General features: G+C 35.7%; 1 protein-coding gene across 2 annotated transcripts in view; it reads left to right on the top strand.

Moving 5' to 3' along the window:
* Window positions 1-26,690, top strand: part of VPS13A (vacuolar protein sorting 13 homolog A) — a 225,628-nt gene that overhangs the window by 124,060 nt on the left and 74,878 nt on the right. For both annotated transcript variants that reach the window (XM_040620229.1, XM_040620230.1), the window contains exons 36-45: window positions 3,141-3,268; window positions 3,606-3,775; window positions 4,313-4,530; window positions 5,662-5,894; window positions 14,735-14,827; window positions 15,519-15,875; window positions 17,009-17,110; window positions 18,414-18,572; window positions 18,741-18,996; window positions 20,340-20,500. In XM_040620229.1, coding sequence (XP_040476163.1) covers window positions 3,141-3,268; window positions 3,606-3,775; window positions 4,313-4,530; window positions 5,662-5,894; window positions 14,735-14,827; window positions 15,519-15,875; window positions 17,009-17,110; window positions 18,414-18,572; window positions 18,741-18,996; window positions 20,340-20,500 — 1,877 coding nt within the window. The remainder of the gene's footprint in view (window positions 1-3,140; window positions 3,269-3,605; window positions 3,776-4,312; window positions 4,531-5,661; window positions 5,895-14,734; window positions 14,828-15,518; window positions 15,876-17,008; window positions 17,111-18,413; window positions 18,573-18,740; window positions 18,997-20,339; window positions 20,501-26,690) is intronic.

Below are 26,690 nucleotides of genomic sequence, written 5' to 3'. Positions count from 1 at the left end.
TGTGAGATGTAACTAAAGCAGTGCTGAAAGAAACTTTTAGCTGTAAGGGATTTGATGAGGAAAGAAAAAGAGTTTAAAAGATTAAATCTTTTGCCTGGAGAAAGAAAAGGAAGAGCAAATTAAATCCAAAGTAAATTAAAAGGAAGTAGTAATACAGATAAGAATAGAAGTCAATGGAAGAGAAATGGATATACAATGGAGAAAATTAGCAAAGTCAGAGATTGTTTTCTTTGGAAAAAATTAATAAAATTGATAAATTAGGACAAAGAGAGAGAGAACAGATTATCAGTATCAGAATTAAATAGATATTGCAGATTGCTATCAGGACAATAAGGGACTATTATGAATAATTTTGTGAGAAAGAATTCCACAACTTGTTTGAAATGGACAAATTTCCTGGAAAGCACTAAGTCGCCAAAACTGACATAAGAAATGAGTCTGAGTAGCCCTGTATCTGTTAAAGGAATTGAATTTCAATGATAAATTCTGTTAAATATTGAAGTTCAAAATAATGCCAGTGTTACACAAACTCTTCTGGAAAATAAAGGAAGGGGAAGCACTTCCTTGGCCATTTTCTAAAGCAAGCATTATCCTGGTAAAAAAGAAAAGAAAAAGTCTTTTCAAAAAAAGAATTATACATCAATATCCTTCATGAACACAGATATGGAAATTCTTAACAACATATTAGTGTACTGAATCCAGCAATAAGGATATAGGATATTTCATCTTGGCAGGTGAGATTTATCCCAAAATGCGAAGTTGGTTTAACAGTCAAAAATCAATATAATTCACCAAATTAACAAAGAGGAAAAAAATCATATTTCAGTAGATGCAGAAAAAGCATTTGACAAAATTCTGTACCTATTTATGGTGAAAATTAGAAATATCTAAAAGGCATACTTAATGCTGAAGTGTTAAGTTTTCCCCCTAAAGTGGACACAAGTCAGAAGTGTCCACAATCATCACACCAGGTTAACTGATAGTCATGGACAGAGTAATAAGGCTGGGAGAAGGATTAATAGATCTAAAGGGTAGAAAGAAGTAAAAATGCCCTTGACTAGATAGCCAGAAAAAAAAAAAAAAAAACAAAGGGCAAAAAAAATATTGTGAAAGACAAAGATTTATACTATCTGGTTGAAAATTTGCAGTAAATCTGGGGCGCCTGGGTGGCTCAGTCATTAAGCGTCTGCCTTCGGCTCAGGGCGTGATCCCAGAGTCCTGGGATCGAGCCCCACATCGGGCTCCCTGCTCCAGTGGGAGCCTGCTTCTTCGTCTCCCACTCCCCCCTGCTTGTGTTCTCTCTCTGTCAAATAAAAAAAAAATTTTTTTTTGCAGTAAATCGAAAGTTAGCATAGACAGATTTGTAAAACAGAAGAGTCCGAGAAAACACACAAGTAGAGTCAACAGATTTTCAACAGACACTAGTCAATAGGGAAAGGATAAACCTTTTAACAGGAAAATTGAACTTTGTCCCTTCATGCCATACACAGAAATTAATTTAAGATGGATGAAAGACATATATTTGAAAGCTAAAACTTCTAAGCTTCTAGAAGAAACCATAGAAGAGTATCTTCATGATCATGGGATTGCCAAAGATTTCTTAGGTTGATAAAATGCTAATCATAAAAACTTTATAAAGTAAACTTCATAAACATTTTTAGCTTCTCCTTATCAAGAGTTGGTATCAAGACTGAAAAGTGAGGCCTCAGTCTGGGGTACATATTCATGATATGTGTATCTGACATTGTTTTCATATCTGGAATACCTGAAAACTCCTGGAAATTAGTAACTTAAAAAAAATAACATAATTACCAGATTAGTTGAATACTTGGGAAAGGTTGATAAATGTAAAGTAAGCAGATGAAAATATGCTAACATAGTTATATTTCAGGAAAACTTCACGTTACCAGATGAGTCAGATTTTAAGACTAACAGCTCCAAGCGTTGATGAGAGTATGAAACAACTGAGACTCACATAATACTGTTGGGAACATGAAATAGTGTAACTACTTAGAGTTGGGCAATTAACAACATATATCTACCCTGTGACAAAATTCCAGATCCAAGTATTTCACCTACTCCACTCCAAAATAGGTGTATATATACACTAAATGACTTACTCAGGAGTATTTGTAGCAGATTTATTTGTAATCGCTTAAATCTGGAAACAACCCACATGGTCATCAATCCTAGAATGGGTAAATTGTGTGTTTTCATAGACTGCGTAAGAAAGCGTGAACTACTGATACATGTGACAACGTGGGTGAATGTCAGAAACATGTTAACCGAAGGAAGCCAAACATGAAAGAGGTTTTACTCTAAATGTTACTCTATACAGAATTTAAGAACAAACAAAACTAACCTTTGTGATTAAAATTAGAATGGTAGGGAGGTTGGGGAAGAGCTGGAAAAGGGTATGAGAGAACTTTCTGGAGTGATGTAAATATTCAGTATCTTAATGGGAGTGCTAGTAGCATGGATGTACAAAATCTCATTAAATTGTTCAGCTAAGATCTACATATTTCACTGACGTAAATTTTACCTAAATTAAAAATGAGTTACCTGGTGTGGTGGCACTGGTCTCTGGAGTTGGGTAGCAATTGCTACAGTTGAAAATCTGTTGACAATTGCTAAGACTTAGCAATTGCTATGTTTTAATGAAAAGTCCATTTAATATATTCCATGTACATATAATGCCTTGACTCAAAATATAGAATGCAGACAAGAATGAATTTTGGATCCTTCTTTTTAGTGGAACAGTTGTTGAAAATATCTAAAATGTCTTGTTTGGTTTTAATTTTTAAAGTAAAATTTGAATATTAAACTGTGTGCCAGGTAGTCTAATAAGTACATGCCCTTTTACTTAATGCCCAAAACAAACCCGGTGGTTAGTTTTGTTATTCTCACCTTACAGAAATGGAAACGGAGGCACCAAGTGTTTAATTAATATTCCTGAACTATCACAGAAAGAATCCTAAGCCGGGAGTTACTAAGTTCAACTTTTGAATTTTCTAATCTTTATTATTTTCTTAACAGTATTCTACATATTTAATTGAAAATTCTGTTAAACCTATTTAAAACCTATTTTAATGACTTCTACCTTTCTTGACTTTCTTATCCAATAACTTAACTTTTCCAAGGAACAACTGTAGTGACTGCTGCTGTGGTAGAAATACACTCCCAGGCCTCTCAAGTTAAGACAACACTGAATATGAGCTTCAGAACCGACTATCTCACCATGGTACTGTACAGTCCAGGTCCTGAACAGGTGAGTTGGGAAGAAAATATTTTTTCACTTGATGAAAATTATATACGTGAATGCTTATTATTAAAGTAACTGTTGTTAATATTTCATATGTATTTTGAAGTCTCTTTTCCTCTGAAAAATGTTACTGATCATTTCCCTTTAATAATAAATTTAACCATTGTCCTTTTAAGTTATCTTTCCTGTAGGCAGCGATGTAAAAAATAAATTTTTAAATTAAGTTTTTTTTGGCCTTTCGTTAGCAGGCCCTATGGAGATAGAGAAGTTGGTAGTTCGTATCTTAAAATATGTATTAGACTTTGTTTTTGTGTAAAATTTGTATTAATTTCCTCTTCCATAGACTTCCTTTACAGATGTTCGTGATCCTTCTCTGAAACTTGCTGAGTTTAAGTTGGAGAATATCATAAGCACTGCAAAAATGTATACAGATGACTCAACATTTTCTTCCTTCTCATTAAAAAACTGTATTTTAGATGATAAAAGGCCTCATGTCAAGAAGGCAACTCCTAGGTAATAGTGTTCTTACTTTTTACTTGAGAAATGGTTGATAATATTTGTAAAACATATTCCCAATGTTGCATGTTTGTTTTCTGGGTACATCCCAAGGTTTTCAGAGCTTCAGTTTAATGGAGTTATGGTTCTCAGTCAGCATTTAAAATGTCCTGGTTTAGTTATGTGCTGTTCTTACTGTGTGCTCAATGTATTGGTTAAGTAGAAATAATCAGTGCAGTTACATTGGATTTTTTAATTAATCTCTATTATCTAAATTATTATTGATCTCTGCAAGTTATAAACATGAAAACCTGAAAAATTAAGACCAATATGCTGAGATTCTAATTTCTTACAAATGTACTTCCTAGTTTATGAGACAGTTGTGCTCCAGAAGTTTCTAAGTTTGTTATTTGGACTACTTTGTGATCTTCCTAGGAGAAATAACTTCAGAATGCTGCTTTGCTGTTAGTAAGATGGATAAGAGGTCTTTTGCCTTTTATTGGTTTGTTTGGTTATTTGTAAGATACTCATAGGAATTGTTATTGTGTTTTTCAGAATGATAGGGCTGACAGTTGGTTTTGACAAAAAGGACATGATGGATGTAAAGTATAGAAGAGTCAGAGATGGTTGGGTGACTGATTTAGTCCTTCAAGAAATGTATATTTGTGCAAGTGTGGAATTTCTGCTGACAGTTGCAAATGTCTTTCTTGAGGCCTACAGCACAGGCAGTGCTGTAGAAACCAGTGTTCAAACATGGACTGCTAAGGAAGAAGGTTAGTTATTAGCTAAAATATTTCATATCTGTATTACTGAAGTGCTACAGTAGTGCTCACCATTGATGACCTTTCTAGATGATGAGGTTAAGTGAATTACTCAATTAAAATATTTTTCAGAGGTAAAAGGAAAACTTAAGTGTGCTTTCTGGTAGAATGTGCAATTTGCATATTTTTTAGGATGTAAATGTGTATTGGGTTCACAAATTATGAGATCTGTATTAGAATAAGCAAATATACTTCCCTACAGGCAGCAATTTCAAAGAATTTTTTTGACAAAAACAAGTAGGGAGAATAACGAATCAACCATTACTTTTCAGGGCGCCTGGGTGGCACAGCGGTTAAGCATCTGCCTTCGGCTCAGGGCCTGATCCCCGCGTTATGGGATTGAGCCCCACATCAGGCTCTTCCGCTAGGAGCCTGCTTCTTCCTCTCCCACTCCCCCTGCTTGTGTTCCCTCTCTCGCTGGCTGTCTCTGTCTCTGTCGAATGAATAAATAAAATCTTAAAAAAAAAAAAAAAAACATTACTTTTCATAATTAAAGATAATATTATAACTTAAAGTTCTCTTTTATTTTTGTTATCTTTATAGCTCTCCACTATCTTTTACGTATTTCGTTCGTTGTGGTAGTGCAGAAGTAGTATCAAGTTGAGAGTTGGAAACTGGGTTAGTTACCAGCTCTACCATTAAAGGGTTTTTTTCCCCACATTTTTAAATGTTCTGAAGACTTACAGAATCTTGAATTCTTTTTTTTTTTTTTCAAGATTTTATTTATTTATTCGACAGAGATAGAGACAGCCAGTGAGAGAGGGAACACAAGCAGGGGGAGTGGGAGAGGAAGAAACAGGCTCATAGCAGAGGAGCCTGATGTGGGGCTCGATCCCATAACGCTGGGATCACGCCCTGAGCCGAAGGCAGACGCTTAAAGACAGAGCCACCCAGGCGCCCCTACAGAATCTTGAATTCTTAACCTAAGAGAATTGCAGTAGATTCCTTTGGGATCTAAGATTCTTTTATTTTTTTTTGCTTGGAATGAAAAAACATTTTCTCTCAAATAATTATTCATAAATAATATGTATAACAAAGATTTATAAATATTTTAAAATGTGAACTTATTTTTGTTCTATTTAGTACCTGTACAGGAATCAGAGAAGTGGGAAGTTAATATTATTATTAAAAATCCTGAAATTGTGTTTGTGGCTGATATGACAAGAAGTGATGCTCCTGCCTTAGTCATTACAACACAATGTGAAATTTGCTGGAAAGGTGACCTTGAGAACAATACAATGACTGCTGCCATTAAAGACCTTCAAGTGAGAGCATGCCCATTTCTTCCAGTCAAGAGAAAAGGCAAAATCACTACTGTGAGTTTACTTTTTCATTATCTGCTTAATTGTAAACTATTTTGAATTTGGTATATACTACTTTAGAAAACGACCTACATACTTTCCAGCCTTTCTCCGTAAAATAACTTTCTTCTCCGAGCGCCTAGTCTAGATTATCATTATACCGGCTTTGCACGTCTTTTCTTTCTCCAGTTGCTCCTCAGTGTTGTATGTATTTGTGGGAATAGTCTAAGATGTTTTCATCTGGACACTTCTCAAAGACCGCACTGTGGCTTTCTGACCACGTCAGTTCCTCTGAGGCCTTTGAGACTTTCCACCAGTTGTTTGCTTGGTTGTTTCAGTTTTATTATTTTTAATCTTTTCCACCTATCTCGACATTTTTGCTCAGGTATGTTTTTTCTTTTCTACATATAACTTATTTGAACATTCAGACATTTGCTTTGATAAACATCACATTTGTGTTTTACTCTCTGGTAGCCTCTTGGCCTTCTACCTCTTCATAACTGATTAGTTTATTTCTTCAAAGACATACACATCTTTTTCAACTGCCTATTACTTCTGCTCATATGGAACACTTATAAAATGTGTAGACTTCTGCAAGGAGTAGAAGCATAAATGTAATAGCAGCATAAATACCATCAACATAGAAATATAAGCTATAATTTTGTTAAAGTAAATACATATATATTAGGATACAAGAGAGTTTATTTTCCTAGTTTGCAAGGCTGCGGGCTCACCACTAAGAAAAGAGGAAATAAAAATGGAGGGGATACAGATTCTCTTTTAGGTTATAATTTAGAAGTTTTACATATAGTTCTTCTATTTATATCTGTTTGGCTTTGTGAAAAGACAAAATCCGACCAAGTAGATTTGAAGATCCAATTGACTTTATTAAGAATTTCATGCATTTGGCTGCATCCCAGCTAGGATGCATATAGGGGTTATATAAAATGAAGATCCTTTATAGGAAGGAGGGTGGGGCGAGGAAGTTATTAGCAAAAGAAAGGATTGTCTCAGACAAGGCCATGTTCCCTTAGAGGGAAAAGAGGGAGTCTTCTTGGTGGATTAATTTATCTTCCTTTTGGGGATGGAGAAGGGTCCATGTGCAGGCCAAAAGTTTCCTAAGACTGCATTTCTCAGGGGACATTGAAACTGCAATTAGGTTAGGTATTAAGTTTAGTGACTTAGGCTGGCATACGTGACTCCATCTTGATCCTGTGGTTTTAACAACTTGAACTTAGCTGTATGACCACACTTATCTTCACAAAGGGTTGGGGAATGTGGTCTTTTTTTCCGAGCTACCTTGTGCTCAGGTAAAACTTGTATTTCTATAGAAAAGGAGTGTCCTGAGGATGCTACGAAGGCGCACACAGGACTTGGGTCTTTCCACAGTGTCAGCTTTATTCAATCATAAAGCAAAGTTAAATTACAATTATAAAGCAGGTTCAGGATTCCAAACTCAACGACAGTTCACCATGTGATTAAACTTGGCTTCTTACAGCACACAAAACAGGACATAAGACAAATCACACAACAAACAAGATAACAGAAGTTAATGAACCAAACGAGAAGGCAGTCTGGGGACGCGCAGCTGAGATAAGGCCACGGTATGGTCTGGGTCAGCTCTCAGCATTTACTGCTTCTGATGTTCAATCAGGGAAGGCTCTTTGTTCTGTTCGGAGATCAATCAGGCAGAGCCTTCGGTGGCAATTGCCTTTTTTAAGTGGTCAGACAGAAGGGTCAGGTCTGAAGAGTCTGACAGTTTACTCCCCAAATCCTTTCCTTTTTAAAGGGATTTAATCAGTTTTGGGTCTCTGGTTCTGCTCCTTATCAGTTCTGGGGTGTCAGCTGACACTGGTCCCAGCCATATCTCCTAGCTGCGGTACCTTAACTGCTTGCGTCTTTGCTCGACACAGGCTCCTGCTTGACTTGAGAGACTCCATTTTGCTCTCTAGAAGGAGATAATCAGGTAACGATTAGAGGTCCTGACCTATTGGTTCACTCAGAGGTTTCTTCTTTGTCCACACAAATAATTCATATTTGTGTTTTCTCAGCCATAGAACATGTTCATCTCTTCCTTAAGGGATACAGTCTCAAAGTCCAGGATCTTGAGGTGATTTTCTTAGTTCAGTCTGCTGTGACTTCTCTTATTTGATGTTCTGTTAACTAATAGACAAGCCACGGCTTTTCAGCAGACAAATACTCCATCACCGACACACACAACCACTATATAATGGTGGTATAAGGACAGGATAACTGCAATTTAAAAACCCATTCAGAAAAATAAGAATGAGGAGCACTTGGTAGTCACTTATCCGTAACGAGTGTCACATCTTGTGAGCAGAAATGTGAAAACTTGCAGCTCTTGCAATGGAGTCAAGTTCCTGGGAGAGCCCATGTTGGAATCTTCCATTTTCACTCCCATGGAAAAACATGGTCATTTTCTCAGGTGGCCCCAGCTTTCCCCTCTAAAAGATTTTTTTTTTAACCATTATTCTCTGTAGACCCATCTGAAGTGGCTGTTGTCTCTTTTCGGGAGCTGCACTGTTTCCACAGCTCACTTCCTACTGAGTTGGTTACTTGGAGATTGCTCTAGCAGTTGAATTAACAGAAGGCTTTTGCATGGCTGATAATGGTTTCTTTGGCAGTTTTTCTTTCTTTCTTTTTTTTTTTTTAAGATTTTATTTATTTATTTGAGAGAGATAGAGACAGCCAGCGAGAGAGGAACACAAGTAGGGGGAGTGGGAGAGGAAGAAGCAGGCTCCCAGCGGAGAAGCCTGACGTGGGGCTCGATCCCAGAACGCTGGGATCATGCCCTGAGCCGAAGGCAGACGCTTAACGACTGCGCCACCCAGGCGCCCCTCTTTGGCAGTTTTTCATTCCTTGAACATTTAGTTTAGTTCTAGGTAGTTCAGGTGTAAGCAACCATAACCAAAGAATGCATTCATTCATTTATTCTAGAAAACTCCTGTTTTATTTACTAATCTTCATACTGATTTTGCCTTCATCCTCATTTAGTAAAGACTACTTTAGTAATAGGATTGAGCGAGGGGGACAGGCACCATCTGTACTCTAATTGTTGTTGTTTTTGTCATGGGCTGGTTCCCATGTTTGATTTTAACAAAAATTGCCAGAGAAAGTGTAGGAGCCGCAGTCTTATCTCTTGCTGAGGCTCCTCTTTAGAGCCTGAGTCTCCTCAGTATTTTCCTTTCTCTTATAGGGCTTTGCAAACAGCAGAATGAAGGAGCTAATAAATAGCAACATTTTAAGTATTCCAAACCTGTCTGGCAGTAGGCTTTTTTCTAAAGTACATTGTCTGGCTGGGGTTCCAAACAGACAACATTTGACCACTGGCCACTTGGAAAATCCAAAGGCAGAGACATGAGTGGCTGTGAAACAAGGAAGGAATTTATTTCAGTGAGGCCGATACCAAGAAGACAGTGGGCCAGTATCTCAAAGATTGTCTCCAAGGTGCCAAAAATTTTTCCAGGTTTATAGAAGGAAAAACTGGGACAGAGGTCGGTGGGTCCATGCAGGTGGGCAGTAAAGGTCAGGTGGACCATTTTCTTGGGGTCAGTCACATGGGGTCTTGCTGGCTCAGGACAGTCATCTCTGCATGCAGGGGTAGTTTCAGTTGCCATCAGGGAATGCTTTGCCCCCACGGTCTTTTGCCTGAGTTAAGAAATAAGATGGAAAGAAAAAAATCATTTAGAAAGTACAGATAGAGGTCAGAATGGAAGTAGTTGATGTCCTCTCTCATTTTAAAATATCCCATGTCCATTCAGTTGCTAAATCAGTCAGATATTTGACTTTATTACAGTGGTGCCAACTTCTAGGTGTGAAATTCTGTATTAGGATATTAGTTAGGCTGCTGTAACAAGAGGTACCCCCCCCCCCCCAGAGAAGTAGCTGAAGCATGGTTTAACTACATTTAAAAGATTCTTTCTTTCCATCTTGTTGCTGAGCTATTCCTAGGATGTAACTTAATCTGCTTGTTCAAAGAAATTGATTTTTTTCTTCTTGGTCCCATTCTGCTGACCATTTTGAAATTGCTAACCTAGCGATAGCCTTCTGCTTAGTATACAGCTAAAGAATTTGACAAATAACTTGAAGGTAAATCACTTCCAAGTTTTGAGATAACTTCCCTGCTCCCCCCGCCCCCACCCTTGGGACTTTGCAGGGTTGTCTTGGTAGCTTGCTTCTACTTCGAAGCAGACTTTTTTAACATCACTTTCAACTTGTAGATGGATTATTACTGTGCTACAAGTTGCTTCCTTCATAGATGGAAATGGAAGTCTAGAGAAGGAGATCTTTAGCTGAGTAACCACGTGTTAAGGGAAACTTCTGTGATTATAGAGAATTTTGAGAAGAGTGTTTATGGCCAACCAGCAGTTTTGGCCACATACATTTTGATAAGTTGTAGTTAGTACAACTTTAATTGGTATTGTATTTATTTTATATTAAAACAAAGTTTCTTAATTTAATATTAATTGGGGTCCATGGATGCTTAGTAGAACTTCATGAAACTTTTAAAAATGTATGTAAAGTGTTGTATACATGCATTTTTAAAAGAGAATTTATTTAATTTTCAAAGGATACATGGCACCAAATTTTTCTACCCATTTTAACATATGGGATATTCTCATCTTTGCCTCCTGTACAGTATAAATTTATTTCTGTCTGACCTTATTTCATTCATTAGTGTTTTATAATAATTTTTGAATAAATTCCTAAATCCTAATAAGTTAAATCATTTTATATCACAATAAGTAGCTATCACCTTTTTTTAAAGTTTTTATTCAAATTCCAGTTAACGTACAGTGTAATATTGTTTCAGGTGTACAATATTGGTGATTCAACACTTCCACGCAACACCCAGTGCTCATCACAAGTACATTCCTTAATCCCCATCACCTATTTAACCCATCCCGCTTTCTCTCTCTCTCTTTCTCTCTTTTTTTCCTTCCCTTATGTTCATCTGTTTTGTTTCTTAAATTCTTAAATGAGTGAAATCATGGTATTTGTCTTTCTCTGCCTGACTTCTTTCACTTAGCATGGTACTTTGTAGCTCCGTCCATGTCCTTGTAAATGGCAATATTTCATTCTTTTTGATGGCTGGGCTGTCAGCTTTTTGTTTTTTTAAAAGATTTTATTTATTTATTTGAGAGAGAGAGAGAGCATGAACTGGGTGAGGGGCAGAGGGAGGAGACTCCCCACTGAGCAGAGAACCCAGTGCCAGGCTGGATCTCTGGAAACCAGGATCATGACCTGAGCCGAAGGCAGACACTTAACCACCTGAGCCACCCAGGTGCCCCTGGGCTGTCAGCTTTTTAAATGAATTTATCTTATTCTATAATTTTCCTAAACTTGTTACCTGTACCAATATTTTTTAATGATGTTATATTTTCTAAAAATCACCTGCAGAAGTAACATTGTTTGTTCGTTGAATGCCAGTAATGATTCATCCTCATTGTATTCACATTAGGTCATATTAGTATGATCTTAATATTTGCTTGTGAATTTATATATAAAACCTTTAGTATGTTGAGAAATTTTCCCTATCTAATTTTGAAAGAATCTTAATCATGAGTAAATGTGCAATTTTATTGAGTGCTTACTACCATCTATTGAAAGAAGTGTAATATTTTTAGTATTCTTAAATTACATTAATAGTTTTTCCTATGGCATATGAGCCTTACATTTATGGGTAAAATACCCTAAATTGGAGACTATTTTAATTTCTTCTGTATTTTGTTGAAAGTACCTTTGGGGATTCTATAATAGAAGACTAACTCTCCTGTAAGAGTAGCTAAGGGGGGAATTTATAGTGAGCTCTTGTAGGTTTCTGTAAATATTGTCTATAGCCTAAGATTGCTTCTTTGAAGGGGAAGCGTAGCTGCAGGAAAGGAATGCATGGGTAGTGAAAATCACATAAGACTGGGAGCAGTTAGGTGAGAGAGTAGGAAGGAGAAAGAATGATAGAAATAGCATTGAAATCACAATTGCTGCTGTTGAAGACTAATAATAATAGGAAAACAGTTCCATTTTAAGAAATGATTTTACATCATTGAATCGATCTATATGGACTTCGTTACAACTTGACTGTAATGTAGTTTTGGCATAAACACATTTACTGTTAATGACCAGCTACATTTCTAATCTTCAATAACTAGACTTGAAAATAAAGGAATTGGGTAAGGATCAACATATACCTTTGTATTCATTTTGGGAAGGGGCTACTATGAAAAGTTTTCAGGTTATAGAAAAACTTTTATATGTATGATACTATTTGTTGGTTTGGTTTTGTCTTCTGTAAGATGAAGAGATAACAAATTTTAGGTTGAAAATCTCGGATCATGTATTGTAAAGTGGTTATAATTTTCTGTCCTTGAAGTTTAAAGAAATGATATACTGAATATTTAAGTTATGTACCAGTTGATCTTGCTAATGTTATTAGAATACTGGTAGATTGTAATGTGATTTCTTTGGGGAATGGGTTTGGATGTCATTTCCCCCCCGATTTATTCTTCATTGTCAGTATAAGCAGAACTCTAATAGATGGCCCCCAAGATTTCTGTTCCCTGTTGCATGTGCCCAATATAGTCTTCTCTTGAATGTGTACAGGATCAATAAATATAATTAAGTCACTAATTAGTTAACTTTGAGTTAATCAAAGATTCTGGGTGGGCCTAACCTAATTTTTAAAATGGTGAGACACCAAAATGCTTTCCTGCTGATCTTGAAGGAGCAAACTGGGGAGAAGGCAAGAACCTGTGAATGACTAGTAGAAATAGAAAGCAGTCTCTGGCCAACAGCTAGCAAGCAAATGGAGAGCTCAGTCTTCAGGCCACAAAGAAATGAATTGTACCAACAACCTGAAGGAGCTCAGGAGAAGATCTTTCCCTAGTCAGACCTTCAGATGAGGACAACCAGGTGGCTGACACCTGAAAGATTCTTGACCCATGAAAACAGGGAAATAATAAATTTGTCTTAAGTTAGTAGGTTTGTAATAATTTGTTATGCAGTAATAGGAAACAAATACAGAGGTTTGTAGCAGTAGTAAGATGCTCTTGTAGCAGTTATTTCGAACGTGGGAGCAGCTTTGGAATGGGCAGTATGCAGAATCTGGAGGAATTTTATGGAGATTGATAGACAAAGCCTCAGTTGTGTTGAATAGACTCTTGGTAAGAATATGGTCTTTGATGATGCTGCAAAGGGGGCCTACAAGGAAGGTAAAAGACGTGTTATTGGAAATTAAAGGGATGGCCTGAAATGTAGTCACAAAGAGCTTTGCAAAACTGTGTCTTGTAGTTGTTTGGAAAGCAGAACTCATAAGTGACAAACATGGATATATAGCTAAGGAGATTTCTAAGCTGCCGGATTTGAAAATGTTGTCTGATTTCTTATTGTTTATAGTAAAATGATAGAGCAGAGAGATGAATTGAGAAAGAACAGTTAAACAAAAAGAACCAGAGAACCAGGACTTTATGAATTTGATATTTCTTAGCTTTCCAAATGGCAGAAGATGCTAAAAGTCAGAAATGGCTGCCAAAAGTGTAGCATAGAGAGAAGACCGTGTGATTGTATGAACTTCTGCTACATCTTAGGTCAAAAAATCATAGTGTTCAGACACACAGAGGGCCCTTTCAAGAGACTAGTATGTGATTCACAGATCTTCTCATCACACTGAGGGCAGTCTAGGAATCATAAAGGTGTCATTCTTTAGCTGTCGCAGCAGGAGGAGAGACCATGATTATCTCAAAAAGATCGGTGGCTGTTGCTTTTGTCTAATGGAGTAAAACTTTGTAAAATTTACAGAAGGCCTTCAAGGTTCTTGAGAAAGTGATTTTAGCAGAAACACTGCCAGCATGGACTGGGAGGGACAAGGAGTAGAAAATGAAGAGAGACTCTTTGGACCCCCAAAATTCTACTGGCAGGAAGCAGGATGATAAAACTGTGTGGTTACAAATCTGTGCTACCCTTTCTAGAAAAGGAAGGATGATTCAGAGGATAGAGGTGAGAGCCACAGACAATCTTTGAAACCTTATCAAGAAACTCTTGTACCTGGCTGGATTTCAGGTTACTTTGGGCTAGTGACTTCTTTTTACCTTCCATTTTCCCCCTTTTAAACTGGAATGTCTGTAATTGTTATCCTATGTCTGCCCCGCCATTCTGTATTGGGAGGATGGGAGCAGATAACTTCCGTTCCTTTCACAGATCCACAGAAGGGAAGTTGTGCCCCAGCAGCTGTACTTAATAGATTACACATAGTTACTTCATTAGCACCTGTGCCTGATTGAGATTTTAGATGATGAGATTTTAGACTTTGGGCTATAATGGGATGAGGCTATTAGAAGCCTTAGGAGGTGAGTGAATATGTTTTGTGCTTGAGAGCAACGTGATTCTTTCAGGGGCTAGAGGGCAGAATTCTGCCACAGTTAGAGAAAACTTAAGTTAATTTATGGTTATGTTAAGAGTTATTTAGTAAATCTAATGTATTTATAATTTTTTCCTCATCTTTTGTAGCTTTTCCTGTATAGATTATTTTGTTTCAACTTTATAATGGAGAAAATTGTATTATATTAAGTAAAATAAAATATATAATACAAGCTTTATGGGGTTTTCATGTATTTAAGCATATTTAAGCTCCTTGACTTAACTATGTTTTATTAATATTGTTGCTATTATTGTTAATACTTTCTATTAGAAATGACAAGTATAAAAGATAATTGTGTTATTGAGTCACTTGTGTTTTTTAAAAGTTACTTGTTTATTTAACGTAACAATTACTAGGAATGTCTTTAAATAAAACTTTTAGAACAATGTTAATTTGGTGGTATTGAATTTTTCTCTCCTAGGTTTTGCAGCCCTGTGACTTGTTCTATCAAGCTACTCAAATAGGTACAGATCCACAAGTGATTGATATATCAGTAAAGTCCCTCACACTAAAGGTAAGTTAAAATGTAATCAGTTATTCATATCTTTAGGGCACCTTTTTAAAAAAGTAGTAAAACCTAAAAATAAGCAATTATTATATCAAGTCTTTAATTGTTAAATAAGCAAAAAATAGAGCAGCTGTGTTTTTGAAAGTATTTTTATGTGACACATTATTACAGTGTATTATTTAATACACATTTGAATGTTATTTATTATTGGTGTTTGACTTCTTCTGTAGTTAACATCTAACATTCCTATGATATACATGTTTGAACTTACACTTGATCAATCTAATATCTGTAAGATTCAGGTTAATATTTTAGAAATTGAAATTAGTTAGGGGCACCTGGGTGGTTCAGTCGATTGAACATCCGACTCTTCGACTCAGGTCATGCATGATCTTGGGGTCATGGGATTGAGCGCCACATCAGGCTTCGCACTCAGCAGGGACTCTGGTCCAGATTCTCTCTCTCCCTCTGCCCTTTCCCCAACTTGTGCACATGTGCACACTCTCTTTTTTAAAAATTGAAATTAGTTATAAAATTTTCATAGGCAATAAACTGTATCTACTATTTGATGGTAGTGATATTAGTTTAATATTAATGCTTCATGATCTTTCAAAAAATATATTTAATATTTTTGAAGTACCTAATTTTTGAAAGTGGTATGGGTAGATTTTTTATTAGTTTTAATTTTTCCCCTTAGGTCTCACCAGTTATCATAAATACTGTGATTACCATAACATCAGCACTTTATACATCCAAGGATACCATCCCCCAAGAAACTACTTCTTCTACAGCACATTTATGGGAAAAGAAGGATACAAAGAATTTAAAAATGTGGTTTCTTGAAGAACCAAATGAAGTTGAAAACAAAGCTCCCACCACTGAATTGATACTCAAAGGAGAGATGATAAGAGTGAACATTGATTCTATTTTTATAGTTCTTGAGGCTGGAATTGGTCATAGAACAGTGCCTATGCTCTTGGCAAAATCACGGTTTTCAGGGGAAGGCAAAAACTGGAGTTCCTTGATAAATCTCTACTGTCAGCTTGAACTAGAAGTAAGTACATGCAGTATTTTTCCGGAGTTTATTACAAATAATGCTACACATGGAGTATTTTTGGTATCTTACGTAAGTATTTTAATTAAGTTTATTGTAAATATGAATGTTGGCTCATGGTACTTTTGGAAGAAAGTATACAAATTTATGCCCTTGGTATAGTTGTTTTTATGTGTATATTGTAACATAAACTTAACTTGGATATATCAATTGATTTTATCAACTTAAAGATGATACATTAATAAAGTATTGATTAGATTCAGAATTCTTATTTTTAAGAATGGAATATCTTTTTTCCTTTAGAAGGATAATAGACTATTTCTGAATCTCTTCTAAAAGAGTAGTAGAAAGAATTAGAAGGATATGCCTCATACTTTTATACAGTGCATTAACTTTAGTGAGTATCTACAAAGATCTTTCACATTTTTGTGAGAGTACTTTAATTATAAGGAAGATACTTCTTTTGAACCAACATACATTTTGCTTCGGAATTTATCTACATAGAATTATCCCCAAAAATATTTTGGTTTAATTTATGAGTTTATGTGTAGTGGAAACTAATTGGATATTCTACTAATTTATGTTAATAAATACAAAAATTTGTGAGCTGATAAATTATTTGTGTGTTGATACAGAAATATACACTAATAGAGGTAGAACTGACTGACTGGATTTCAGATTTTGAAATTCTGGCTAGATTCTGTATATTTTGCAGAGGATATGGTCTAGGATGTCCAAGAGATTCTGAGAGTTCAAATAAATAAGCACTTACTGAATTGTAATTCATCATCAAGAGATTTCAAAAAATCAGTGCAGATAGGCAGATCTGTTTAAAAACCTCAATAATACATGATAAATGGACGCAGTTTTTGATTTTTAGCCCAGTCTGGAAGTCAAGGAAAAATGCTTAAAGGGGGGTTTTATCTGGATTAAATTGTGAAGACTAGACTATGAAGTTAGCCAGGTGAGAAAAGTGCTGAGGGAGTGTGTATAAGAACTAAGGAAAGTCTCAGAGAACAGTTTTCATATAAAGAAATAGCAGAGCCAAAGGAAATAGTGGTGGGAAACAGCATGGAAGATCCTTTTAGAAAGGAAAGGCTGTCTTATTGCAAAATTTAATTCTCTCTCTCTAGGTGCATTATTACAATGAAATGTTTGGTGTATGGGAGCCTTTGCTGGAACCCTTAGAAATTGATCAGACTGAGGATTTTAGGCCGTGGAATCTTGGAATCAAGGTATATTTGAAGTCTGAAAATTGTTTTTCAAAAACTGTAAATGTCCATACCACACAAAACAGTTCAATTTTAATAACAAAGTTCAGGTTTTCTCATTGTGAGCCTTGCCGCGTACTTCCCTGTGTGGCCTGTGAATGTAATTTTCAGACCCAAGACCAGTGCCTCCTATGCTAATGCAAGTAATCGTGTAACATTTATTGTGTTCTAGACACTGTTTTAAGTAATGTAGTTTTGCTTGAACCCTTACAGCACCCCTTTGAAGTCAGAGTTTTTAACATGTAAAGGAACTGAGACAAGAGAGCTTTAGAGCCTTCCCTAAAGCAGTACCTTCAGAGTGGAAGAGGTGGCTTGCAGTTCTGGCTGCAGAGCCCCGCTCAGAACCACCGTGTTAAATGCCTCTAGCGTCTTCTTGTCGGTTGCTGTCTACCCTGAGTTTCCTTTGTCCTTAGAAGGGTGTACATACAGAAGAAAGTATACTGTTACTTGTTTCTCAGATGGATTGTAAATTTATGTAATCATAAGAGTCAGGACCCTTAGATGGATGAAATTGTGCTTCAGAGCTGGAAACTGAAGAATTGCTAGCATGTCTCCTCTCTAAATAATGATTCAGTCACCTGCAGACACATTTTCAGTGGTTGAAAGCCGGTTAATATAACAACAAAGGTTACTAGCTTGTCCAACTTTTTTGTATTAGATTACTACACGTACTTCGTACATATTTCAGATGAAGGATTGGATAAAGAAACTTCTTGGGTGTTTTTTAGGTCAGAATCTACCTGGGCAGTGGATCTGTGAATCGTAAAAAACTGGTAGATGGTGTTGATGCTCCGGAGTCGTAGGTTCTAGTGGCACTGTTTTGCAACTGTTTTTGGACTTTTTAAGTCCCTTGGTTTCTATTCTTTATTTATTCCATAGCCAATAAACCTAACTAATAAACCAAATGATTTTTCTTGTTCTGAATGTCCATGAGCTATGCAGTGTGTGCTTTTAAATTTTCATTCAAATGCTACATGCATTTAGTGATTTTAGGTTTAGGGTTTATTTTTCCTTTTGAATTGTGTTTGCCATTTTAGTATCACTGAGGATAAGAAGTATTTTTTCCTCTAATATTGCCCCTGTCCTGTGTGACCTTAGCTGGCAGATATCCAAGCAATTCCAGTAAGGCAGTGGAACTGATAAAACTTATTGTTGTCTCTAATGTTATTATTGGGATTTGTCTAGTTTGTTTTTTCTTTGCAAAATGAATAACGTGTTCCTAGGAACAAATTTTCCTTATATTTCTGTAATTTATGTGTCGTTTTAGATGAAAAAGAAAGCAAAAAAGGCCATTGTTGAGTCAGATACTGAAGAAGAAAATTATAAAGTGCCAGAATACAAAACTGTTATCAGTTTCCATTCAAAAGACCAACTAAACATTACATTATCCAAATGTGGTCTTGTAATGTTAAATAATTTAGCCAAGGTAAGAAAAGAAATTTGAAAACTTAAGTGTTGGTATACTAGTCTGAGCCTAAGCCTTTTTTTTTTAATTGAATAAAAAGTTTTTTATTAACTTATTTATTTGTCATACATCCCTTAGTGTTATTGTCATTTAGTTTTCATTTTATTTACAATAACTCTTCCTTATTAGGCATTTACAGAAGCTGCCACTGGAGCTTCAACTGGCTTCATACGGGATCTGGCACCATTTATGATTTTAAATTCTCTCGGACTTACTGTCTCTGTTTCACCAAGTGATTCTTTTAGCGTACTTAACGTTCCATTGGCAAAATCATACGTATTGAAAAATGCGGAGAGTTTAAGTATGGACTATGTGGGAACTAAAGACAATGATCATTTCAATGCAATGACCAGCCTAAGCAGTAAACTCTTCTTCATTCTTCTCAGTAAGTGTTAAATTATTTTCCTGGGGCTTTAATTTCTTTTAAGTTACATTTTTTTCATTGCATTTTACTTGTATGTAGTATCTTACAGGTTTTTAAATCTCCTTCCAAATAGGTCAAGAACTTTGCTTTTTCTTTTGCAGGGCTTTGGTTGCTCGTTGTCACTGTATTTTTATATTCCAAATTGTGACTTTATCCACTGCGTTATCTAGGGCATGGTAGTTCACCATTTCATATTTTTGGGAGGAGAAAGATTTGATCCTGTCCTTACTCAGCTTTTTGTTGTTTTAACCACATTTTGTATAATTCAGTAATATTCCACTAGTTTTACAGCCATGTGAATTCAAAATAAAGTTTGAAGTCATGAAAATGGCACACTCCATTGGTTTCTGGGTTCGTAAATGGTTTTTATTTTCTGCCTGTTGAGGTGGAAGGTTATTCTTTCGTCCTTTGTGATTCTCAGGAGTGTTTTGTTTTCATGAGAAATGAAAGTAAAAAATTCTTAATTGTCATAATATTTATTCATTGTGAAGTTACCTAGTCCCAAAGCCTCACCCACATCCCTTTCTGATACTCTGATATTTAAATAATTAGAAGGAAAGGAATTTGAAAGATTACTAGACAGAGAGGAGGGGTGCTAAAACTGATACCTTGTGCTTTCTCCTAGGCAGGAAATGTTGCTTAGCAATGGCTAGGTTTCAGGTGTTGTGCCGGCATTCTCAGTGAATTGCTCTAGTCAATTTTACCTGACTTGTTTTTGAACTAACATTTTGATGGAGTTTGGGGAGGGGTATGTGTAAATAAATAATTCACACCCCCCAATAAAATGCAATATGTATATTAAATGTGTATAAAATTTTGTTTAATCAGGTCTTAGAAACCATAAAGTATCACAGGTTGTTGGAATAATGAAAAACTGAAATTTTGCAGCTACTTTGGTAATTACCAGTGAGTGCCAGCAGGTATTAGGCTCTGGTTATTAAGACAGCAAACCAAAGATCAGTGTTCTTATATTTTATAATAATTTCTCTTGTTAGTTTCAAAACATATATTGCACTTAGGTTAAACTACTGAATGAAAATTTTTTTTAATTAAAAATTTTTTTTTGTTAAGTGCTTTGAAGGTTTTAGATGAATGCCTGGGAATGTATTGTGGCTTCTTAATATATCCCTTTGTATAGATTATACAAAGAAATACCCCTTTTTTTTATAGTCTTATGTCTAAAAACTTTAGTGACTATTATTTACAAGTTTAAGAAATTATCTGATATGTCTAGCATTTAACATCTAATTAAGATTAATATATGATTAATAATAAAAACTTTCCAACATATATATTCCATTTAGCACCTGCTAACCACTCTACTGCTGATAAAATCCCTTTAACAAAAGTGGGTCGACGACTATACACAGTAAGACACAGGGTGTCTGGAGTTGAAAGATCTATTGTTTGTCAAGTTGATGGAGTGGAAGGAAGTAAGAAGATAACAATTCGCTCCCCAGTGCAGGTACAAAATAATCTTTTTTTTTTTTATTTGTGGGGTCATATTATGCATATTTGTGTGTCAATAAAAAAAAAAGAAAGCTAATTACTACCAAAAGAATGTAAACTGTAATAGAAATACAATTAATATAAAAAAGAAGAATCATTACCAGTAATTATACTACTCTGGAATAAACAGTGGTAGGATTTTGTTTAATATTTCTTGTAACTTTTTATAGGACTCTTTTTTTTTTTTTTTAAGATTTTATTTATTTTTTTGACAGAGATAGAGACAGCCAGCGAGAGAGGGAACACAAGCAGGGGGAGTGGGAGAGGAAGAAGCAGGCTCATAGCGGAGGAGCCTGATGTGGGGCCCGATCCCATAACGCCGGGATCACGCCCTGAGCCGAAGGCAGACGCTTAACCGCTGTGCCACCCAGGCGCCCCTATAGGACTCTTTCTATAAACTCTTTTTGGACTATTCTAAAATACCTCATCAATATTTTGTTTTTAGGTCTTTGTGATATAATGCATATCCTTTGATTTTAATTAGAAAATATGAAAAATATTTATGTCTTTATTGAGGTCAAACTGATGTACAATAAACTGCATATATTTAAAGTTGATGAATTTGGACACAAAAACAGACCTGTGAAACCTTCATTACAGTGTACATGCTAAACATATTTATCACCCCAGAAAGTTCCCTCTCTTCCTACTCCATTCTTAGATAGCCACTTATATGTTCTTATTGTATATTAGTTGCACAGTATAGAATTTTAGGTAAATGAAGTACAAAAAGGAGTATGGCTTCTTTCACTCAGTGTCATTTTACATGTATCAACTTTTGTGTATTAATATTGTGTGTAGTTACATGTTGTTGATTAGTATCTATTAAATGGATATACCAAATACCATTTTGAATGAATCTTTTGTATATGCTATGAAGGTAAGGGTTGAGGTTTATGTTTTTCCATGTGGCTATTCAGTTGTGCCAGCCAACATTATCCTTTTCCCATTAAATTGCCTTGACATTTTTGTGTCCCCCCCCCCCAAAGTGAATTTATTTCAGAACTCTCTTTTCTGTTTCATTGATCTCTTTATGCTAGTACCACATTGTCTTCATTACTGTTTTATCCTGAGTCTTGAAATCAGGTAATACAAGTTGTCCTTCCTTGTTCATTTTCAAAGTTGTTTTGGCTCTTCCAAGTCCATTCTATTTGCATTTAAATTTTAGACTTAGATATTCAGTGTTTTTTTTTAAGATTTTATTTATTTATTCGACAGAGATAGAGACAGCCAGCGAGAGAGGGGAGTGGGAGAGGAAGAAGCAGGCTCATAGCGGAAGAGCCTGATGTGGGGCTTGATCCCACAACGCCGGGATCATGCCCTGAGCCGAAGGCAGATGCCCAACTGCTATGCCACCCAGGCGCCCCAGATATTCAGTGTTTCTTACAACATTAAGTATGTTTTGACTTGTAGTTTTTTTGTAGATGACCTTTCTTAGGTTGAAAATGCTCCCTTCTTTTTCTAGTTTACTGAGTTTTTATCAGAAACGGTTGCTGGATTTTGTCAAATGGTTTTCTGTTTATTGAAAGGATTTAAAAAAATAATTTATTAATGTGGTGAGTGAGTTACATTGATTTGTAATTGCTGTATTCAATGACAGTTGATTTTTAATTTTTTAAATTAGTTTTTAAATTCCAGCATAATTAAGTACAGTGTTATTCAGGTGTACAGTGTATGATTCAGCAGTTCTGTACGTTACTCATTGCTCATCGTGATATGTGTACTCTTACTATCCTTCATGTATTTCATCCATCCTACCACCCACCCCCATTTGTTAACCACCAGTTTGTTCTCTATACTTGAATCTCTTTTTTTGGTCTTTTTTTCTTTGTTTCTTAAATCCACGTAAGAGTGAATCATATGGTATTTGTCTTTCTCTGACTTACTTCACTTAGTATTATACTCTGTAGATCCATCCATGTCATTGCAAATGGCAAGATTTCATTATTTTTTATGGATAATATTAACATTGTTTGTATACGCCACATCTTCTTTGTCCATTCGTCTATTGGTGGACATTTGAGTTGCTTCCATAATTTGGCTATTGTAAATAATGCTGCAATAAACATTAGTGTTTTTGTATTCTTGGGTAAATACACAATAGTGCATTTACTGGATCATACAGTAATTCTACTTTTCATTTTTTGAGGAACCTCCACACTGTTTTCCGCAGTGGGTACATAAATTTGCATTCCCACTAAACAGTGCATGAAGGTTTCTTTTTTCTCCACATCCTGGCCAGCACTTGTTTTTTGTGTTTCTGATTTTAGCCATTCTGAGGTGTCAGGCAATATCTCAATGGTTTTGATTAGCATTTCCCTGATGATTAGTGATGTTGAGCATCTTTTCATGTGTCTGTTAGTCATCTGTATGTCTTCTTCGTAATCTGTTCATCTCTTTAGCCCAGTTTTTCATTGGATTGTTTGTTTTTTTCTGGTGTTAATATGTGTAAGTTCTTCGTATATTTTAGATACTAACCCCTTACTGGATATGTCATTTGCTAATATCTTCTCCCATTCAGTAGGTTTTTTAATTCTGTTGACTATTCCCTTTGCTGTAGAGAAGGTTTTTAATTTTGCCATAGTCTCACTAGTTTAGTTTTGCTTTTGTTTCCCTTGCCTTAGGAGACATGTCTTGAAAATTGTTGCTGCTGCCAGTGTCGGAGAAATTATCACCTGTGCTCTTTTCTAGGATTTTTATGGTTTCAGGTCTCACATTTAGGTCTTTAATCCATTTTGAGTTCATTTTTGTGTATGATGTAAGAAAATGGTCCAGTTCCATTCTTTTTCAAGTAGCTATTCAGTTTTCCTAACACCATTTGTTGAAGAGACTGTCTTTTCCCCGTTGCATATTATTGCCTCCTTTGTCGTAGATTAATTGACCATATAACTGTGGGTTTATTTCTGGGCTTTCTGTTCTGTTCCATTGATCTATGTGTCTATTTTTGTGCCAGTACCATACTGTTATTGATTACTATGGCTTTGGTATATCTTGAAATCTGGGATTGTGATAGCTGCAGTTTTGTTCTTTGTCAAGATTGCTTTGGCTATTTGGGATCTTTTTTGTTTCCATGTTAATTTTAGGATTAATCTAGTTCTATGAAAAATATTGTTGCTTTTTTTTTTTTAAGATTTATTTATTTGACGGAGAGACACAGCGAGAGAGGGAACACAAGCAGGGGGAGTGGGAGAGGGAGAAGCAGGCTTCCCACTGAGCAGGGAGCCCAATGCGGGGCTCAATCCCAGGACCCTGGGATCATGACCTGAGCCGAAGGCAGATGCTTAACGACTGAGCCACCCAGGTGCCCCTATTGTTACTATTTTGATACAGCTTGCATTAGATCTGTAGATTGCTTTAGGTAGTATCAACATTTTAACAATATTTGTTCTCCCAATTCATGAGCATGGAATATCTTTCCATTTGTTTGTGTCATCTTCAGTTTCTTTTGTCAGTGTTTTAGAGTTTTCCGAATACAGGCCTTTCATTTCCTTGATTAAGTTTATCCTAGGCATTTTACTGTTCTTAGTGCAATTATAAATGGAATTGTTTTCTTAATTTCTCTTTCTGCTACTTTGTTATTATTGTGTACAAATGCAATAGATGTCTGTATATTGATTTTGTATCCTGTGATCTAACTGAATTCATTTATCAATTCTAGTAGTTTTTGGATGGAGTCTTTAGGGTTTTTTATATATAGCATCATGTCATCCACAAATAATGAAAGTTTTACTTCTTCCTTACTGGTTTGGATGCCTTATATTTCTTTTTCTTGTCTGCTTGCTGTGGCTAGGACTTCCAGTACTATGCTGAATTAAAAGTAGTGAGTGTGGACATCCTTGTCCCGTGCCTGGTGTTGGGGGAAAGCTTTCAGTTTTTCACTATTGAGATAATGTTAGCTGTGGGTTTCTCATTTATGGCCTTTATTATGTTGATGTATGTTCTCTCTAAACCTGTTTTGCTGAGGGTTTTTATCAGGAATGGATGTTGTACTTTGTCAAATGCTTTTTCTGCATGTATTGAAATGATCATATGGTTTTTATCCTTCCTTTTGGTGATGTGATATGTCTCTTTGATTGGTTTGTGAATATTAAACCACCTTTGCATCACAGGAATGAATCCCACTTGATCATGGTGAATGATTTTGTGTGATTCATTGTTGAATTCAGTTTGCTAATATTTTGTTGAGGACTTTTGCATCTATGTTCTTCAGAGATACTGGCCTGTAGTTCTCTTTTTTGTAGTGTCTTTATCTGGTTTTGGTATCAGGGTGATGCTGGCCTAATAGAATGAATTTGGAAGCTTACCTTCATCTTTAATTTTTTGAAATAGTTCGAGAAGAACTGGTATTAACTCTTCTTTAAATGTTTGGTAGAATTCACCTGTGAAGCTGTCTGATCTTGTACTTGTGTTTGTTAGGATGTTTTTAATTACTGGTTCAATTTCATTGATGGTAATCAATCTGTTCAAATTTTCTATTTCTTTCTGCTTCAGTTTTGGTAGGTTATATGTTTCTAGGAATGTCTACATTTCTTCTAGGTTGTCCAGTTTGTTGGCATATAATGTTTCATAATATTCTCTTGTAATGTGTTGGTTATTATTTTTCCTCTTTCATTTCAGATTTTGTTTGTGTGAGAGTGCTCTGTCTCCTTTAACAAGTCTGGCTAATGATTGATCAGCTTTGTTGATATTTTCAAAGAACCAGCTCTTGGTTTCATTGATCTATTTTTTTAAATTTCTGTTTTCTTTATTCTCTAATCTTTATTATTTCCTTCCTTCACTGGTTTTGGTTTTTGTCCATTTTCTAGCTTTTTTAGATGTAAGGTTATGGTTTTTTTTTTTAAGCATTTTTTAAAAAAGATTTTATTTGAGAGAGAGTGTGTGCACGAGCAAGGGGAGGAGTAGAAGGAGAAGGAGAAGGAGAAGCAGACTCCCCACTGAGCAGGGAGCCCGATGTGGGGCTTGATCCCAGGATCATGACCTGACCTGAAGGCAGACACTTAACCCACTGAGCCACCCAGGCACCCAGGTTATGTTTTTTTTTTTTTTTTTGAGATTTTTCTTGCCTCTTGAGGTAGGCCTGTATTGCTGTAAAATTCCCTCTTAGAACAGCTTTTGCTGCATCCCAAAGATTTTGGACCTTTGTATTTTCATTTTCACTTGTCTCCATGTAATTTTTGATTTCTTGGTTGACCTGTTCATTGTTCTTAGTAGTATATTATTTAACCTCCGTGTATTGGTGTTCTTTCCAGATTTTTTTCTTGTGGTTGATTAGTTCCGTGTTACTGTGGTCAGAAAAGATGCATGGTATGACTTCAATATTTGAATTTATTGAGACTTGTTTTATGGCAGTCTGTGATCTGTTCTGGACAGTGTTTCATGTGCACTTGAAAAGAATGTGTATTCCGCTGTTTTATGATGGGATGTTCTGAATATATCTGTTAGATCTATCTATTCCAATGTGTCATTCAAAGCTCCTGTTTTCTTGTTGATTTTCTGTTTGGATGATGTATCCATTGATGTAAGTGGGGTGTTAAGGTCCCCAAGTATTGTATTACTATCAGTTACTTACTTTATATTTGTTAATAGCTGCTTTATGTATTTGGGTGCTCCCATGTTGGGTGCATAACTATTTACAGTTGTTAAATCTTCTTGTTGGCTTTTTCCATTTATGATTATGTAGTGTCCTTCTTTGTCTCTTGTTACAGTCTTTGCTTTAAAGTCTGTCTGTCTGATGTAAATGTTGCTATCCCGGCTTTCTTTTCACTTCCATTTGCATGATAAATGCTTTTCCATCCTTTCGTGTTCATTCTGCATAAGTCTTTAGGTCTGAAATGCTTCTGTTGTAGGCAGCATATGGATGGTTCTTGCTTTTTATACATTCCATTGCCCAGTGTCTTTTGGTTGGAGCATCTAGTCTCCTACATGCAAAGTCCTTAAATAGGTATGTACTTATCACCATTTTTTACTTGTTTTACGGTTGTTTTTGTAGTTCTCGATTCCTTTCTTCTCTTGCACTTTTCTCTGTTTGCTGACTTTCTTTAATGATACACTTGGAATCCTTTCTCTTTATTTTTCGCCTATTACAAGTGTTTGATCTGTGGCTACCATTAGGTTTATATGTAACATCTTATGCTTGTAACAGTCTA

Source organism: Ursus maritimus, unplaced genomic scaffold, assembly GCF_017311325.1.
Source record: "Ursus maritimus isolate PB19 unplaced genomic scaffold, ASM1731132v1 scaffold_34, whole genome shotgun sequence".
NCBI lineage: Eukaryota > Metazoa > Chordata > Mammalia > Carnivora > Ursidae > Ursus > Ursus maritimus.
Note: the sequence above shows the minus strand (reverse complement) of the source record. Positions and strands in the feature narration are given on the sequence as shown.